The 16,767-nt window shown below is 37.2% G+C and overlaps 1 protein-coding gene across 2 annotated transcripts in view; it reads right to left on the reverse strand.

The window, feature by feature from the left end:
* Plekha8 (pleckstrin homology domain containing A8) overlaps positions 1–16,767 on the reverse strand; it is a 62,753-nt gene that overhangs the window by 20,484 nt on the left and 25,502 nt on the right. For both annotated transcript variants that reach the window (XM_069996015.1, XM_069996014.1), the window contains 5 exons: positions 14,944–15,100; positions 14,456–14,541; positions 11,541–11,599; positions 9,479–9,609; positions 8,495–8,565 (listed from right to left, as the gene is read on the reverse strand). In XM_069996015.1, coding sequence (XP_069852116.1) covers positions 8,495–8,565; positions 9,479–9,609; positions 11,541–11,599; positions 14,456–14,541; positions 14,944–15,100 — 504 coding nt within the window. The remainder of the gene's footprint in view (positions 1–8,494; positions 8,566–9,478; positions 9,610–11,540; positions 11,600–14,455; positions 14,542–14,943; positions 15,101–16,767) is intronic.

The following is a 16,767-nucleotide window of genomic DNA, read 5'->3' on the forward strand; positions in this document are numbered from 1 at the left end:
AGCTCCTTGAAAAAGAGCAACAAGCCAAATGTCAATCCAGTAGATGGAAACAAATAATTAAAATTAAATCAGAAAGAATCAACAAAACAAAGAGTTGGTTCTTCAAAAAAATTAACAAAATTGACAGACCCTTAGGAAATCTTAGCAGAAAAAGAAGAGAACACACCCAAATAAACAAACACAGAGTTGAGAATGGAAACATCACTACAGAAACCACCAAGATACAGAGCATTATAAGGGAATATTTCTTAAACCTTTATGCTAGTAAATTTGAGAACCTGGATGAAATGGAAGATTTTCTAGCAAATATTGATTTGACCAAACTAAACCAAGATGAGTCAAACCAACTTAACAGACCCATATCAAGTGTCGAAAAGAAACATCAATGAAATGAAACCTTCCATCCAAGAAAAGCCTATGAGCAGATGGGTTCACTGCTGAATTCTACAAGGCCGTCAAAGCAGACCTCACACCAATACTCCTCCAACTCTTCAGTGAAATTGAAATTGAAAGTTCACTATCAAGCTCCTTCTATGAAGCCATCATAACCCTCATCCAAAACCAGGCAGGGACTCATTAAAGAAAGAGAACTATTGACCCATTTCTTTGATGAACACAGACGCAAAACTTCTCAACAAAATTTTGGCCAATGGACTTCAACACTCACCAAAAAAATCATACATCATGATCAAACAGGATTCATTCCAGGGATGCTCAATATACACAAATCAATTAATGTAATACATCACATCAACAAGGGCAAGGATAAGAACCACAGGATTATCTATCTCAATAGATGCTGAAAAAGCATTTCACAACATCCAACACCACTTTATGATGAAAGCTCTGGAGAAGGTAGAAATCCAGGGAACATTTCTCAATATAATAAAGGCCGTGTATGGCAAACCTACAGCCAGTATTATACTTAATGGCAAAAAGCTTAAGTCATTTCCTCTAAACTCGGGAACAAGACAAAGATGCCCACTCTTTCCACTTCTCTTCAATCTAGTATTAGAATGCCTAGCTACAGCAACAAGATGCAAACATAAAGGGGATCCAAATAGGGAAAGATGAAGTAAAACTCTCCCTCTTTGCAGATGACATGATCTTCTATTTAAAGAACCCCATGGAATCTGCTCCCAAGCTACTCCAGCTGATTTGAAAATTTGTGAAGTAGTAGGTTATAAAATAAATCCTCAAAAATCAGTGGCTTTCCTGTATGCCAATAACGAGAAGAGCGCAGCTGAAATCAGGAAAGCAACTCCTTTTGTAATAGCCCCACAAAAAATAAAATATCTAGGAATAAACTTAACTAAAGAAGTGAAGGACCTCTGTAATGAAAACCTTAAAACCCTGAAAAAGGAAATTAAAGCAGAACTAAGGAAGTGGAAAAACCTTCCATACTCCTGGATAGGGAGGATTAACATCATGAAAATGGCAATTCTGCCAGCTTATCTACAAATTCAATGCAATACTCATCAATATCCCAACCATATTCTTCAAGGAAATTGAAGAAGCAATCCAAATATTCACATGGAACAAAAAAGACCCCGAATAGCAAAAATAATCCTTAGCAGAAAGAACAGTGCTGTAGAAATAACAATACAAGACTTCAAACTATACTACAAAGCCACAGTAATCAAAACAGCATGGTCTGGCACAAGAATAGACCTGAAGATCAATGAAATAGAATCAAAGACCCAGAAGTGAAGCCACAGACCTATAGCCACATAATCTTCGATATGGGAGCCAAAAAAATACAATGGGATAAAGATAGTCTCTTCAGTAATGGTGCTAGAAAAATTGGCTAAATACCTGTAGAAAACTAAAATTAGATCCTTATATATCACCCTGCACCAGAATCAACTCCAAACGCATCAAAGACCTCAAAGTAAAAGCAGACACCCTGAAAATATTACAGGAAGGAACAGGAGAAACTCTAGTCTTGGCACAGGCTGAAATTTTCTTAATAAAGATACAGAAACACAGCAAATCAAAGAAAGGTTGGACAAATGGGATTGCATGAAGTTGCAGAGCTTCTGCATGGCAAAGGACAAAGATGGTAAGGTCAATAGAAAGACTGGGAGAAGATCTTCACTAGCTATACCACAGACAAGGGCTTCAAATCTAAAATACACCTAGAACTCAAAAAATTAAGTCACCCAAAAACAAGTCCTCAAAGAAACAACCACCCCACTAATAAGTGGGCTAAAGACTTAAAGAGAAACTTCTCTGAAGAGGAAACAAGAAGGAAGAAATGCTCAACTTCTCTGGGCATAAAAGAAATGCAAATCATAGGGGAGCTCTATGTGGAGTCTTTTGAGGAACCTCCATACTGCTTTCCAAAGTGGTTGAACAAGTTTATACTCCCACCAACAATGCAGTAAGGTTCTCTTCTGGCCACATCCCCTCCATCATCTGATGTTATTAGAGTACTTGATTATAGTCATTCTAACTGGGGTGAGGTGGTATCTCAATGTTGTTTTGATTTGCATTTCTTTTATGGCTAGAAAGGTTGAGCATTTCTTCATGTGTCTATTGGCCATCCTTCTTTCCTCTTCAGAGAAGTTTCTTTTTAAGTATTTAGCCCACTTATTTATTGGGCAATTGTTTCTTTGGAGATTTGTTGTTGGGGGATTTAATTTTTTCAGTTCCAAGTATATTTTGGATATGAGACCCTTGTCTGTTGTATGGCTAGTGATTGACCCAGCAATCCCACTTTTGGACATTTACCCAAACGATCACAAATAAGGCCATACTAAGGCTACCAGCACAACTGTGTTTATCACAGCATTATTTACCATAGCTAACATATGGAACCAACCCAGATGCCCCTCAATAGATGAATGGAGCAAGAAAATGTGGTATATATAGACAATGGAATTCTATGCCTCCATCAGAAAGAATGACATCGCCCCATTTGTTAGGAAATGGAAAGACTTGGAAAAAAATTCTATTAACTGAAGTAAGCCAGGCCCAAAGAAACATAGGTCCCATGGTTTCCCTTATTTGCAATAACTAGTACATGTCTAGGATAAGCAGAAAAAGTCAAAAGCTATGTACATGTGACCATATAAGATGATGTTGAGCGAATGAACTTCAAGATAGGGACACAATTTTTTTTCTTTCTTGCTATTGTTTCTAACATATTTATAATGTACTGTGTGGTTTTTTTTTGTTTGTTTGTTTCTTTGCATGTTCCTCCACCACAGTATAACCCTATTTTCACTGTATTTTATTCCAGTGCCCTGCATCTTGTATATATACTTCTCTAATTTGGGGAGGGGAAGGGAAAAAGAAAATGTTTAAATAGGGATACAAGTTGACCCATTGTAACAATGAGATGTACAAGACACTATGTTGTGGGGAGGAGGGGTGCAGGGGGGGGATAGTTATGGAGGTGAGAGGGAAGGGATGGTAAGGGGAAACAAGAGGAGGCAACAATGCTTGATAAGAAATGTACTCATTATCTTGCTCATGTAACTGTAACCCTTCTGTACAGTATTTTTACAATAAAAAAGTACAAAAAAAAATTAAAAAATTAGGGGCTGGGAAGGTGGCTCAGTGGTAGAGCACTTGCCTTGCATGCTCGAGGCCCTGGGTTCGATTCCTCAGCACCATATAAGAAAAAAGCCGGAAGTGGCACTGTGGCTCAAGTGGTAGAGCGCTAGCCTTGAGCTGAAGAGCTGAGGGACAGCGCCCAGGCCCAGAGTTCAGGCCCCATGACTGGACCCAAAAAAAAAAATTAAAAAAATTTTTTTTAATTTTTTTTAACTGGGGTGAGATTCCACCTCACCCCAGTTAGAATGGCTATTTAAAAAAAAAATCTAATAATGACAGATGCCAGAGGGGATGTAGCCAAAAGGGAGTCCTACATTGTTGGTGGGAGTGTAAACTTGTTCAGCCACTCTGGAAAGTAGTACAGAGGTTCCTCAAAAGACTACACATAGAGCTCCCCTATGACCCAACAATCCCACTTCTGGGCATTTACCTAAATGAACACAAACAAGGTCATATTAAAGTTACCAGCACAGCGATGTTTATTGCAGCATTATTTACCATAGCTAAAATATGGAACCAACCCAGATGCCCCTCAGTAGATGAGATGATCAAGAAAATGTGGTATAAATATACAAAGGAATTCTATGTCTCCATTAGAAAGAATGACATTGCCCCATTTGTTAGGAAATGTAAAGCCTTGGAAAAAATCATATTAAGTGAAGTTACCCAGACCCAAAGAAATTTAGGTCCCATGATTTCCCTTATTTGCAATAATTAGTATACATATAGGATAATCTTATCAGATGAGCTGAAAAGCTCAAATGACCATATAAGAGGATGCTAAGTGAAATGAACCCCAAGATATGGACACAAGAGGTCTGTCTTTATTGTTATTGTTTTAAGTGTACCATCTGATTTTTATTTTTTTTTCCTTTGTATGTTCTTTCCTCTGTGTCATAGCCCCTGTTGTCACTCTACTTGATTTTGGCACCCTGCATCTTGTATATACGTTGTCTAATCTGGGGAGGGGAAAGGGAATAACAAAATGCTGAAACAAGGACACAAGGACACAGGATGACCTATTACAACAAGGATACCCACAGGACATGGACTTTACAATGTTGCAGGGGGGTGAGGAGGTATGGAGGAGTGTAGGAAGCAGGGGAGTGAAGGGAAACAACAAAGAACGGAAGGGGTAACAATGATCGACAAGTAATGTACTCATTGCCTTACTCATGTAACTGTAACCCGTGTACAGCATCTTAACAATAAAATAAAATAAAGGTACTCATTACTTTACATATGTAACTATAACCTCTCTGTACATCACCTCGATAGTAAAATTAGATTAAAAAAAATGTTAACATGCTCAGTTATGAGGGAAATACAAATGAAAAACACATCAACATTCCAACTCACCTTAGTCTGAATGGCAATCATCAAGAAAACAAACATCAACACAAGCTGTCAAAGATCCTTCCCCTTACTCCACCCCCACTTTCTGGCAATGTAAACTAGTGCAACCATTATGGATACCAGTTTGCAGGTTTCTCAAAAGACTAAAATTAAACACTTATGACCTTCTATACAACTCTTCAGCAATACCCAGTAGATTCTAAATCAATATACATGACAGATATTGCAGCTTTGTTCACAATAGCCAAACAGTAGCATCAGCCAAGGTTCTCAACAACTAATGAATGAATAAAAAAATAAAAACCCAACATAGTACATATATAACATGGAATACTACTCAGACATAAAGTGAAACTATATTATTCATAGTTAAGTAGATAAAGCCACTCAAAAGGCTAAATATAGCATCTTTTCACTCATTTGTAGAACCTAGACTTCAAATACATGCATATACATATACATACAAGTATATAGTTATATATACATATGTACGTTCATATAGAGAGAACTTGACTGTGACTGGGGGACTTCCGGGGGGGGGGGGGGCCGCATAGCTGAGGGAGAGGAAGAGAATGATGAACAGGGAATTATATTGAAAGATCAGTGTCTGGGGCTAGGAAGGTGGCTCAGTGGTAGTAGCACTTGCCTTGCATGCCTGAGGCCCTGGGTTCGATTCCTCAGCACCACATAAGCAAAAAGAAAAAATCCGGAAGTGGCGCTGTGGCTCAAGTGGTAGAGTGCTAGCCTTGAGCTCAAGAGCTGAGGGACAGCGCCCAGGCCCAGAGTTCAGGCCCCACGACTGGACCCCCCCCCAAAAAAAAGAAAAAAAAGATCAGTGTCTTCCAAAAAGTAGGCATAAGAAATCTCACTGAAAGCTGTTAAACAAATAAGGCTAAGGCCAGGTACTGGTGGCTCACATCTGTAATCCTAGGTACTAAGAAGACTAAGATCTGAGGATTGTGGTTTGAAGCCAGCCCAGGCAGGAAAGTCCATGAGACTCTTATTTCCAATTAACCACCAGAGAATAGGAAGTGGTGCTGTGGCTCAAAGCAGTAGAGATCTAGCCTTGAGCAAACAAGCTCAGGGACAGTACCCAGGCCCTGAGTTCAAGCTTCATGATGGGGGAAAAAAAAAAGTAAAAAAAAGAATAGGGGCTGGGAGAGGAAGTAAAAAAGAGCAACAGAGAAAGATTTTTCTGGTTAAAATATAATAAAAGCACACGTGAAATACCTTGTGAAATCCCTTGGTATAAAATTAATATGCACTCGGGCTGGGAAGGTGGCTCAGTGGTAGAGCGCTTGCCTTGCATGCCTGAGGCCCTGGGTTCAATTCGTCAGCACCACATAAGCAAAAAGAAAAAAGCCGGAAGTGGCGCTGTGGCTCAAGTGGTAGAGAGCTAGCCTTGAGCTGAAGAGCTGAGGGACAGCGCCCAGGCCCAGAGTTCAGGCCCCACGACTGGACCCCCCAAAAAAATTAATATGCACTAAAGAAGTGAATGGAAGCAGAGTAAAGTTACATAGGCTCTGTTGGGAGCAGGTTATCAGCGAGAGGAACGAGTATAAATGGAGAGGAAGAATGAGGGTGAACATAGTCAAAATACTTTATATCATATATGAAAATAAAATAATGAAACCAGAAGGAAGAAGGGAAGAGCAGAGAGTAAGAGTGGGTGTGGTTGATAAACTATATTGTATTAATGTATGGAAATGTTACAATGAAACTCCCCTTGTGCAACCAATTTATGATAATAAAGCCCTGTTTTAGAAAGTGTTAAGGACAGGGGGCACTGGTGGGTCATACCTGTAATCCTAGTTACCTAGGAGGCTGAGATCTGAAGAAAGCCAGACCCGACAGGAAAGTCCTAGTGAGACCCTAATTTTTTAATCAACCATGCAAAAACCAGTAAAGCTGTGACTCAAAGTGGTAAAGTACAATCAAGAGCTCAGGGACAGTGCCTAGACCGTGACTTCAAGCTCCATGACCGACCAAAAAAAAAAAAAAAAAAAAGTTAGAAAAAGTAGTAATGATAGAACCTAATCTCTTTAAATATTTTTATTTTCCTAATACTTTTCTAATTTTTCCCCCTTTAAGAACCTACTTAATTTTTACAACAAACTTCTTAGGAAAATAGTATCACTGTTCTCATTTTACAAATAAGGAAACTGAAAAAAAAAATAAGGAAACTGAGGCACAGAAAAATGAAGTAATTAGCCTTACAGCACAACAGTAATGGTGGTGGAACCCAGGGAGCTACTCCAGAGTTTATGATCCTACTCTGCACGCCATAAAATTCCACAGATAAGACTGTGTAGAAACAATAAATGTAATACATTTAGAACTTAAAATCAAGACACATATGGGAGACTATCCTGGAAATTTAAGGATCAATACTATGGTCTAGGGATGGTGAAAAAAGACCATTTGTGGGAAAAATGAGGACCTTTAAGAGAAGGGTCCTGAAGTGACCCAATTTCCAATCCTCTAAAGCAAGTATTTTAATCTTTCCTAATCTCAGTTTTTTTATTATGTAAGAACTGATATAAGGATTAAGTTGTCTGAATTCTTAACAAAAAACCAGTAATATCTAGCAATTTCTAGACAGGTGGACCTGGGAAATCTTAGAGATAAGAATCTCCTAAGACTAACAGAAAAAGGTAAAACATATTTGCAAAAATGGGGAGAAAAATCCAAAGAATACACTGGTTCTCCCTTCTACCAGAAGTATTTAAATAATTCGTTTCACTATTTATAATAATTGCTAATCAACAAATAACTGTGTGGACCTCTCTAATACAACATTGGAGGACTTCAAAATGATAGGGAATTTCACACTTCCCCTTCAAACACACAGCCCTCAAGACTCATGCCAGGAGGATTTCCACAGGGCAAGAGTGAGACTTCAGCCACATCTTTAGAGGCACTAGGAGAGTGCTTCCAAGTCTTAATGTATTTTTTCCAGAAGTGATCTGACAGAAACATTCATCTATTCAACCCACCTGCCCAGTGTATATTAAAAGCCTACAATACTGCAGGTATTCACAATAAAAATATAGGATGGTCTCCTCTGATCAAGGCTCTCTTCAGTCATACCTGTCCCAATTCAAGATAGATACCTACAACATCTGAGGAGTATGATAATCAACCCATAAGCTCACTCCAGAACTCATCACCAAGATGTCCACCTCCACCTTCCGTCTATGATTTCCAAAATTAGCTTTCCTTTGAATACTGATTTCTGAAGACTTCTGAATATGAAGATTAGGTTAAAGGAAACTAGTCTTAATAAATATTAGGTCTTTTGTTAAGATTAAGGTATGGCTTTCTGTTAATTCAGTACTTCAAGATATACTAATTTTAATAAGTGAGACCAAGATTACCCAGTCACTGTAGCATGGGTCCTTTTAAAACAAAGCTTTCATAAAAGAAACAATGAGTAATAATGAGATAAGAAAAGAAACAAAATCAAATCCTGAGAAGCAGAAATATCCCCCATAATTCTTCTCCTCTTACAGATCATCACTCTAGCCGAAGATCAAATCTGATTTGATCAATATATCAAAATGTAAAAGACACTTACTCAGGGCTGTCTGTATATCCTTTTCCCCATTTTTTACTTCAGTCAAAAATCCTTTTAAAAATTTGAGACCTCTAAAACAAAAACAAGGAAAAAATATTTTAAAAGTTCACTTATATGAGGCACTAGAATTGACAGGCACTATATTCTGTTTCAGTAATGTCTTGGGTGGGTATAGCAGTAAACAGTCAAGACCATGAGGTGATCTTTTTGAAGTTTCTTCTCTGTCATTTCACTTAGGATGCTCTGAACCTTTCCCTCATCCCACATGACATATCCAAAGCAATAGTTTTCAAAATTTGGTTCTAAACTAGTGACTTCAGCATTGCTTGGGTATTTATTAGAAATAAAATTCTGGGGCCCACTTTGTACCTAGGACTAGAAACCATGATTCCATGTCCAGTGTTTTTAATAAGCCTACTAGGAGCCACTAAAGTTGAAGAATCACTAATTTAAGAAAAAAAAAGTTTGTCATTTATGATTCCCATTATATATGTAAACATACATACATGTATGTTTACCCATACATGTATAAATATATATATTTATTATATATACATATATGTATATAAACAAAATATATTATAATAAATATCTACAATATATATGTATGCACATATACATATGTATGTATATATAAATATATCCATTTATAAACATATGTGCACATATAAAATTGGCACATATCCTATATAATATATAAAAATATATTTTATATATAGATAATACTCTTGTCATTTATGATTCCTATTATATAAAGATTAACATATATGCATGTATATATGTATGTGTGTACACACACACAATAGGAGCACTATCAATATTTATCACCAACAAGAGGGATGAAAAAAGATCTTGCTCTTTTGTTTTAGAAAACACTACACAATTTGGTTAGACGATTGGTTCAGAAACTTTGTAGGACAATGTTTTTGCTGGTAACATTTCCACTGCACTGATTTTAATTGCAGCCCCACCCAACTGCCTCACCTCTTCAGCCACAAGAGGGCTTCAGTAGCGGAGTTCCTAACCTGAGCTACATCAGCTTCTACCTCATGCAGCACTATCTTCTGGAGGGTAGTAAACTCTTCCTTGTTCGTTATATACTTCTGATTTACCTTCTGGAGGAAAAATAGAAAACAATCTAAGTTCAAAAATGTAAAAGTTACCAAGGACCTGAATATAGTATTGAGACATAAATCTGAGCAAGCCTGTAAGACTATTTGAATATTTTGTTTGAGAATTCTGAGGCTTACTCAAAGTCAACAGTCACAAGGCTTTGTTTTGGGAAGTACTGTGGTTTAAACTCAGGGCCTTCCCCTTGCTACTAGTTGAGTCTACCCCATCATTTTTTGTTTGTTTGTTTCAATTTATTGTTTAGATGGAGTCTCACACTTTTGCATATACTAGCCTCACAATGTCTAGAAGCGATAGGAGGCTACTTCTGCTTCCTAATATTGCTGGGATTAAAGGCCTGCATCATCCCACATGGCTAGTCTTTTAAAGTGTCCCAAATTTTTTTGCCTAGACTTGCCTTGTTGATCCTCCAATCTCTGTCTTCCACATAGCTGAAATTATAGGTATATGCTACCATGCCCAGCCTAGTTCTAGGTTTTTAAAGTATTGTTCTTTAGTATTTTTGCCTTGGAGCAGTTCTTATAGCTGTCTGGAAGATACCACTCATCTTGAGATAAAACTTAACCATTATTTGTTTGAATGGAATTCCATACAACAATTCCCTCAAAATACAGAGTCAGAAGAGCTATGGCTACAGAAATCCCTTACACTGCAATCTCATCATGTATACACAAGCAAACACACACACACACACACACACATATACACACACACATGCCTTTTGTGTTTTTATTAATAATACATTTTATTGGAGACCAATTTGGGGAAACTTATTTTTGTACAATAGTCCATAGTATGATACACACACACAAAATCATCACTTGTCCTATTCTCTAAACAATGTTTTGTATAGTTTTGTCTTATTAGAAATAAGCTTAAAATTCTTAAAGCTTTGGTGATATTTTTAAGTACCTTATTCTATTTGCCAATTACTTATTCACAGTATATACAAAGATTGATTTCTTCATGCTGAGTTGTTCTTTATAGACATACATACTTTGATAAAATGATTTTTCTATAGGTATTGAAATCAAGATAAAGATGACAGAGATTCAATGTATTCTCAAGAAGGCAACATTCAATCTACCTTTTTAAAAGAAATATAAACTTTAAAAGTTGGAAATAATATATGCAGTACTCTCATTTTACTGGGAAGGGAATCCGAGAAATTTGATGAGTTGCTGATAGCCTCACAGCTGCACATGGAAGTTGGGTCTTTTGAGTTCCAAACCATTGATAACTAAGCTATTTATATCAACATACTTTTTGGAAAACTGTAACTGGTCATTGTCTAAAACTAACTAGTACAGAATCAGTGCTAATACATGCATGAGTCTCTAAATGATACACCAAAAGGAAATCCTGTTGTCATTCTTTAAATGTATTTTGTTTTCTTTAAATAGTTGGTCTGGTTTCATTTTTAAATGTACTTTTCACCTCCATTCCCAAGCTTGTTTGCCTCTATCATAAAGTAAAAAGATTTCATTACTTCTACAATGATCAATTAGAACATGAGAAAGGTACTAGCTTGCTCTCTCTCTCTCCCTCTTTTCCTCCCTTCTTCCCTCTTTCTCTCTTCTCTCCTCTTTCTCTCTCTCTCTGTCTCTCTCTCTATCTCTCTCTCTCTGTCTCTCAGGCTAGGCAAGCATTTGACTGCTGAGCCATACCTTCAGGCCCTTTAATGCACTAGCTATTTAGAAACAGGATCTTGGTGTTTTGGGGTTTTTTTGGCCACGTCTGGACCAAAAGTCTCCTATTTTACACTTCTTACTACATATAAGATGACAGGTGCATGTTGAGGAGGGGTCTCTAAAACATTTTTATAATGCCAGTTTTACTTTTTACCTATCAAACAAAAAGTACTGAAACGTTTTCTTTTATTTAAAAGTTGATTAAGACAAGCCAGTATACTCACCTTAATATTTCCAACAAGATCCATTTTTACAGGAGCAAACACTGTAGGGCCAAGTTTGTCTAAAAGGATCGAAAACATTTTGAAAAAGCAATTAGATGCAAGTGGAAATTGGCTTGGTTTGGGTGCCTGTACTGGGGCTTAAACTCAGGGCCTTGTACTCCTTTGTTTTTGTAACTCAAGGCTAATGCTATATCACTTAAGCCATACTTCTAGTTCTCATTTTTTTCTGTTAATTGGAGAGGAGAGAGGAGAGACTCTCAGATTTGTCTTGCCCCACTGGCTTTAAACTGTGACCCTTAGAGCTTAGTAACCTGGATTACTAGGATTGCTGGCTTGAGGCACTGTCTGGTATGTAGACTATATATACATATAATGAAACAGGTTTTTGCTGTAATAAGTTACCTTTTTTCCACAACAACTTTAATTTTTTCTTGTAAATTACTTTCTAAACATATGCTTCAAAAGCTTGACACAACACCTTTTCCTATTATATACTACATCTGGTTTATAAAAATGAGTCTCTTTTTAGACTCTTAAAAATCATTATGCAATTCTTAGGCCCTTTGTTTATCTGGATAAATTTAAGCTTTTTAACTTCTATTAGAAAGACTTGGTTGCTACCAGACACATAGGATGAAATCCTAGTCACTCAGGAAATTAAGACCTAGAAGATATTGTTTCAAAGCCAGTGCTGGCAGAAAAGTTTGTTAGGCTCCATTCAAATGAATCAGCAAAACGATAGACCAGAGGTGCAGTTCAACTGGTACTGCATGAGTTCTGAACAAAAAAAAAACACTGCAAGAGCAAAAGACTCTGAGTGCAAGCCCCTGTACACACACACACACACACACACACACACACACACACACACACACACACACACACACACACACACACACACACACACACACACACACACACACACACACACACACACACACACACCCCTTTTTAAAATTATGTGTTTTTATTAATAATACATTCTACTGGAGACCAATTTGAGGAAACTGATTTCTTGTTCAATAGTCCATAGTATGATACTTACACACAAAATCACTTGTTGTCAAATTTTCTCTAAACAATGTTTTTTATAGTTTTGTCTTGTTAGAAATAAGATTTAAAATTTTAAGACTTTTTTTAGTCTTTTTCTTATTATCAAGATGATGTACAGAGGGGTTACAGTTACATAAGTAAGGTAGTAACTACATTTCTTGTCAAACTTGTTCTCCTTCCCTCATTTTTAAAATTTTAAGGCTTTTGGGGCTATTTGTTGTTGTTGGTGATGGTGACCATGGGGCTTAGACTCTGGGAGTGGGTGCTGTCCCTAAGCCACAGTGCCACTTACAGTTTTCTGGTGGTTAACTGGAGATAAGAGTCTCACAGACTTCCCTGCCCGGGCTGGCTTTGACTGTAATCCTCAGATCTCAGCCTCCTGAGTACCTAGGATTACAGGTGCAAGCCACTGGTGCCCAGATTTTTGTTGCTTTTTGTTGTTGTTGGTCATGAGGCTTGAACTCAGGGGCTGGGCATTGTCCCTGAGCTCTTCAGCTCAAGGCTAGCATTCTACCACTTGAGCCACAGCGCCACTTCCAGTTTTCTGGTGGTTAGCCGGAGATAAGAGTCACACACACATTCCTGCCTGGGCTAGCTTTGAACGGTGATCCTCAGATCTCAGTCTCCTGAGTAGCTAGGATTATAGGTATGAGCCACTGGCACCTGGCTTTTGGTGCTGCTTTTTAAAGTACCTTATTCTATTTGCCAATTACTTATCCACAGTATATACAAAGATTGATTACTTCATGCTCACAATTGTTTTTTATAGTCATGAATAGTTTTATAAAATGATTTTTCTATAGGTATTGAAATCAAGCTATCATTTCTATCATTTATTAAAACAGTGAACTCCATAGCTGGGACTCGCTATTTATTTACACCATCTTGTTATTTAGTTTCCTATTGGTTCTTTGTTCTTTTTTGTGACTTTTAATCAATGAATAGACCTTTCTTTCTTTTCTTTTTTTTTTGGTTGGTTGTGGGGCTTGAACTCTGGGCTTGGGCCCTGTCCGTGCACTCCTCACGTCAAGGCGAGCGCTCTACTGTTTGAGCCACAGTACACTTCCAGTTTTCTGATGGGTTATTGAAGATAAGAGTCTCAAGGACTTTCTTACCTAGGCTGGCTCTGAACCTAGGCTGGATCTCACCCTTTTTTTTTTTTAACATATTAGTTATCCTATTTTGGCTTTTTAAAAAGATAAATGTGTTTTGACTTGCTTTCTTTTATGTCAACCAAGTATTTTTTAGAATTCCATTATGTTTTTTCTTTTGGTTTTTAGCTATTTAAGAAGGGTCATTTTCAATTTGTCTTGTAAAGGTTAAAATGTGTTTGTGACTTTAACTAAGTATCACTATTCCACAATACTGTGAAATAGGTGAAAGTTATGTAATCACCTAACCTCAATTTAAAAAAAAAAAAAGGAAAGAAAAGTGAGAGAAGGGATGGGTTAGGAACGATGGATGACAATGTTGTCAGACACCTTGCATTCATGTACTGTTTTGTAGAATGGGAACTTCTTTATACAACTACTTAAAGATAATAATAATTAAAAATGTTAAAAAAGAGGACTTATGTCAATTTTTTGGGGGGTCCAGTTGTGGGCCTGAACTCTGGGCCTAGGCACTGTCCCTCAGCTCTTCAACTCAAGGCGAGTGCTCTACCACTTGAGCACAGCACCACTTCCGGCTTTTTTTTTTCTGCTTATGTGGTGCTGAGGAATCAAACCCATGGCCTCATGCATGCAAGGCAAGTGCTCTACCACTGAGCCACCTTCCCAGCCCAATTTTTTATAGTGTTATTTTATATTTTATAAGATTGTTTTACTTCTAAAATAAATGCAAGGCAACTGTGGCAATCTTACCTAATACTGGAACCACAGCATAACATGATGCCAAGAATGCTTCTGTAGGAATGCCACTATCTTCCAGAAGTTCAATGTCACTAAAGCTAAGTAATTGGGTGATATGGAAGAGGTAAGATTGAAAACAGAACAAATTGTGCAGTTCAGAGATAGTCATCAAAACAGCTATTGTTCTATAGGGAAAAACCACTTAACCTGATTACTCAGATGTGCCCTAGAGATGGTTTCAGTGCTAGAAAAGTCTATTAACATGCTTTTCCAAAAAACAATATACCAGAATAAGCTCGTTTGTTCACAGAATAAACCTGAATAATTCAATTCCTTTTCATCCACTATTCAGTAGCAGCATTGCTATTTACCACGTATATCAAGAATATATCATTCTCCATTCTCTTAGAATATACTATCATCTGAAAGGATTATTATGACTAATTTTTCAGAAGGAAAACATTTATGGAATTGTTAGTGATTTAGTGGGTCTGGCATACCTTGTGTTCATGGTACTAAAGAAAGTTGGGATAACTTCTTTGCCATCTTCCCAGAGGGATTCTGGCAAAAAACTTGAGTCTGATCCAGTCTGTGCCAAGTCACTGTCATGATTGCACAGGTTTTCCTCTTCATTGCTCTTCATTATGTTACCTTGTACTGCAAAGTAGAAAATACTAATGACAAATCTATTATACATTTATTATAAAAATTAATACAATGTCATTGGTGAAAATTCCTACAGAACACACACGTAAAATTCTATTAACTAGAGGGCACATACATATATATCTACAAACACACACACACACACACACACACACACACACACACACATATATATACACACACACAAAATGGGCTTAATTCATATATTTGTATCTGCACTTTCACTGTACAGCACCATTATTTCATTATCATTCATTGCATTCACTATTCTTCAACATATGATTTCAATGATTGTAATAATACATCATACCAATATGGAACACATTTAGGTACCTTCCAAAATGCTACTATTTTAGTCAATCCTCACTATGAACATGTTCCATATTTGTGAGTTTGCCTACTTGCTAACATTTATTTTTTTAATTTTTTTATTATGAACATACTGTACAGAGGGGTTACAATTACATGGGCAAGATAATGAGTACATTTCTTATCAAGCATTTCAGCCTCCTCCTTTGTTTACCCTTCACATCCTTCCCAGCCTCCCCCCGACCCCCAACAAAGTTGTAAAGTTTGTTTTCGACATGACAACTTGACATTTATTCTTAATCCCAAAGTCAATGCTTGCATTTTTTCCAGGTGTTTGTGGACATGTACAGAGTGCTGAAAATCTTGTCTCCTGATGCACACATTCTTAGCTGAGGGGGAACAAACTGATGCTCTGCCTTCTTATTTTAGGACTCATATCATAAACAAATGTCCTTACTTAGGGCCACATTTTCTGCCCATTTAGTGTTGATTTTGTTATTTAAAAGGGTCCTAAGTGTTGTGTTGTTCAATGCACATAAGGACAAGAAGGCTGTAATGTGACTCATAGACAAAATACGTGTTTTAGATTAGTTTCATTGAGGCATGAATTATATAGTACTGTTGGCTACATGGTCAGTGTTAATGCCTCAGCTGTATATAAATCTATATCTATATATACACATACATATAAACATTATATTCTATTAAGTACAAACATTCTATACAACCTAATGTATTAATGAAAAATAAAACATAAAACAAGATTATGTATTGATTATTTGATAAAAATATGACCAATGCTGATCATGTTGGCTTACATCTGTGATCCCAGATATTTAAGAAGTAGTAATCAGTAAGATCATAGTGCAAAACCAGCCCAAACAAAAAACATGACATCCTATCTGAAAAACGGTCTAAAGTTAAGGAAGAACAATGAAAGGGATGACACTGATCAAGATGCACTGTATTCATAACCTGCCTTCTGAATTGAAACTCCTTTGTACAACTGCTTAATAAAATAATAATAATAAAAGTAACCTAAAAGCCAGGCACCGGTGGCTCAGGCCTGTAATCCTAGCTACTCAGGAGGCTGAGATATGAGGATCGCCCGTTCAAAGCCAGCCCAGGCAGGAAAAGTCTGTGAGACTCTTATCTCCAATAAATCACTCAGAAAACAGGAAGTGGCATTGTGGCTCAAGTGATAGAGCGCTTGCCTTGAGCTGAAGAGCTGAGGGACAGAGCCCAGGCCCAGAGTTCAAACCCCACGGCCAACCAAATAAAAGAAAAGAAAGAAAAGTAACCTAAAGTAAAAAGGGATGGGACATGGCTTAAGTGGTAGAGCACTTGCC

Source organism: Dipodomys merriami, unplaced genomic scaffold (genome assembly GCF_024711535.1).
Source record: "Dipodomys merriami isolate MVZ:Mamm:240054 unplaced genomic scaffold, mDipMer1.0.p SCAF_5, whole genome shotgun sequence".
Taxonomy (NCBI): Eukaryota; Metazoa; Chordata; class Mammalia; order Rodentia; family Heteromyidae; genus Dipodomys; species Dipodomys merriami.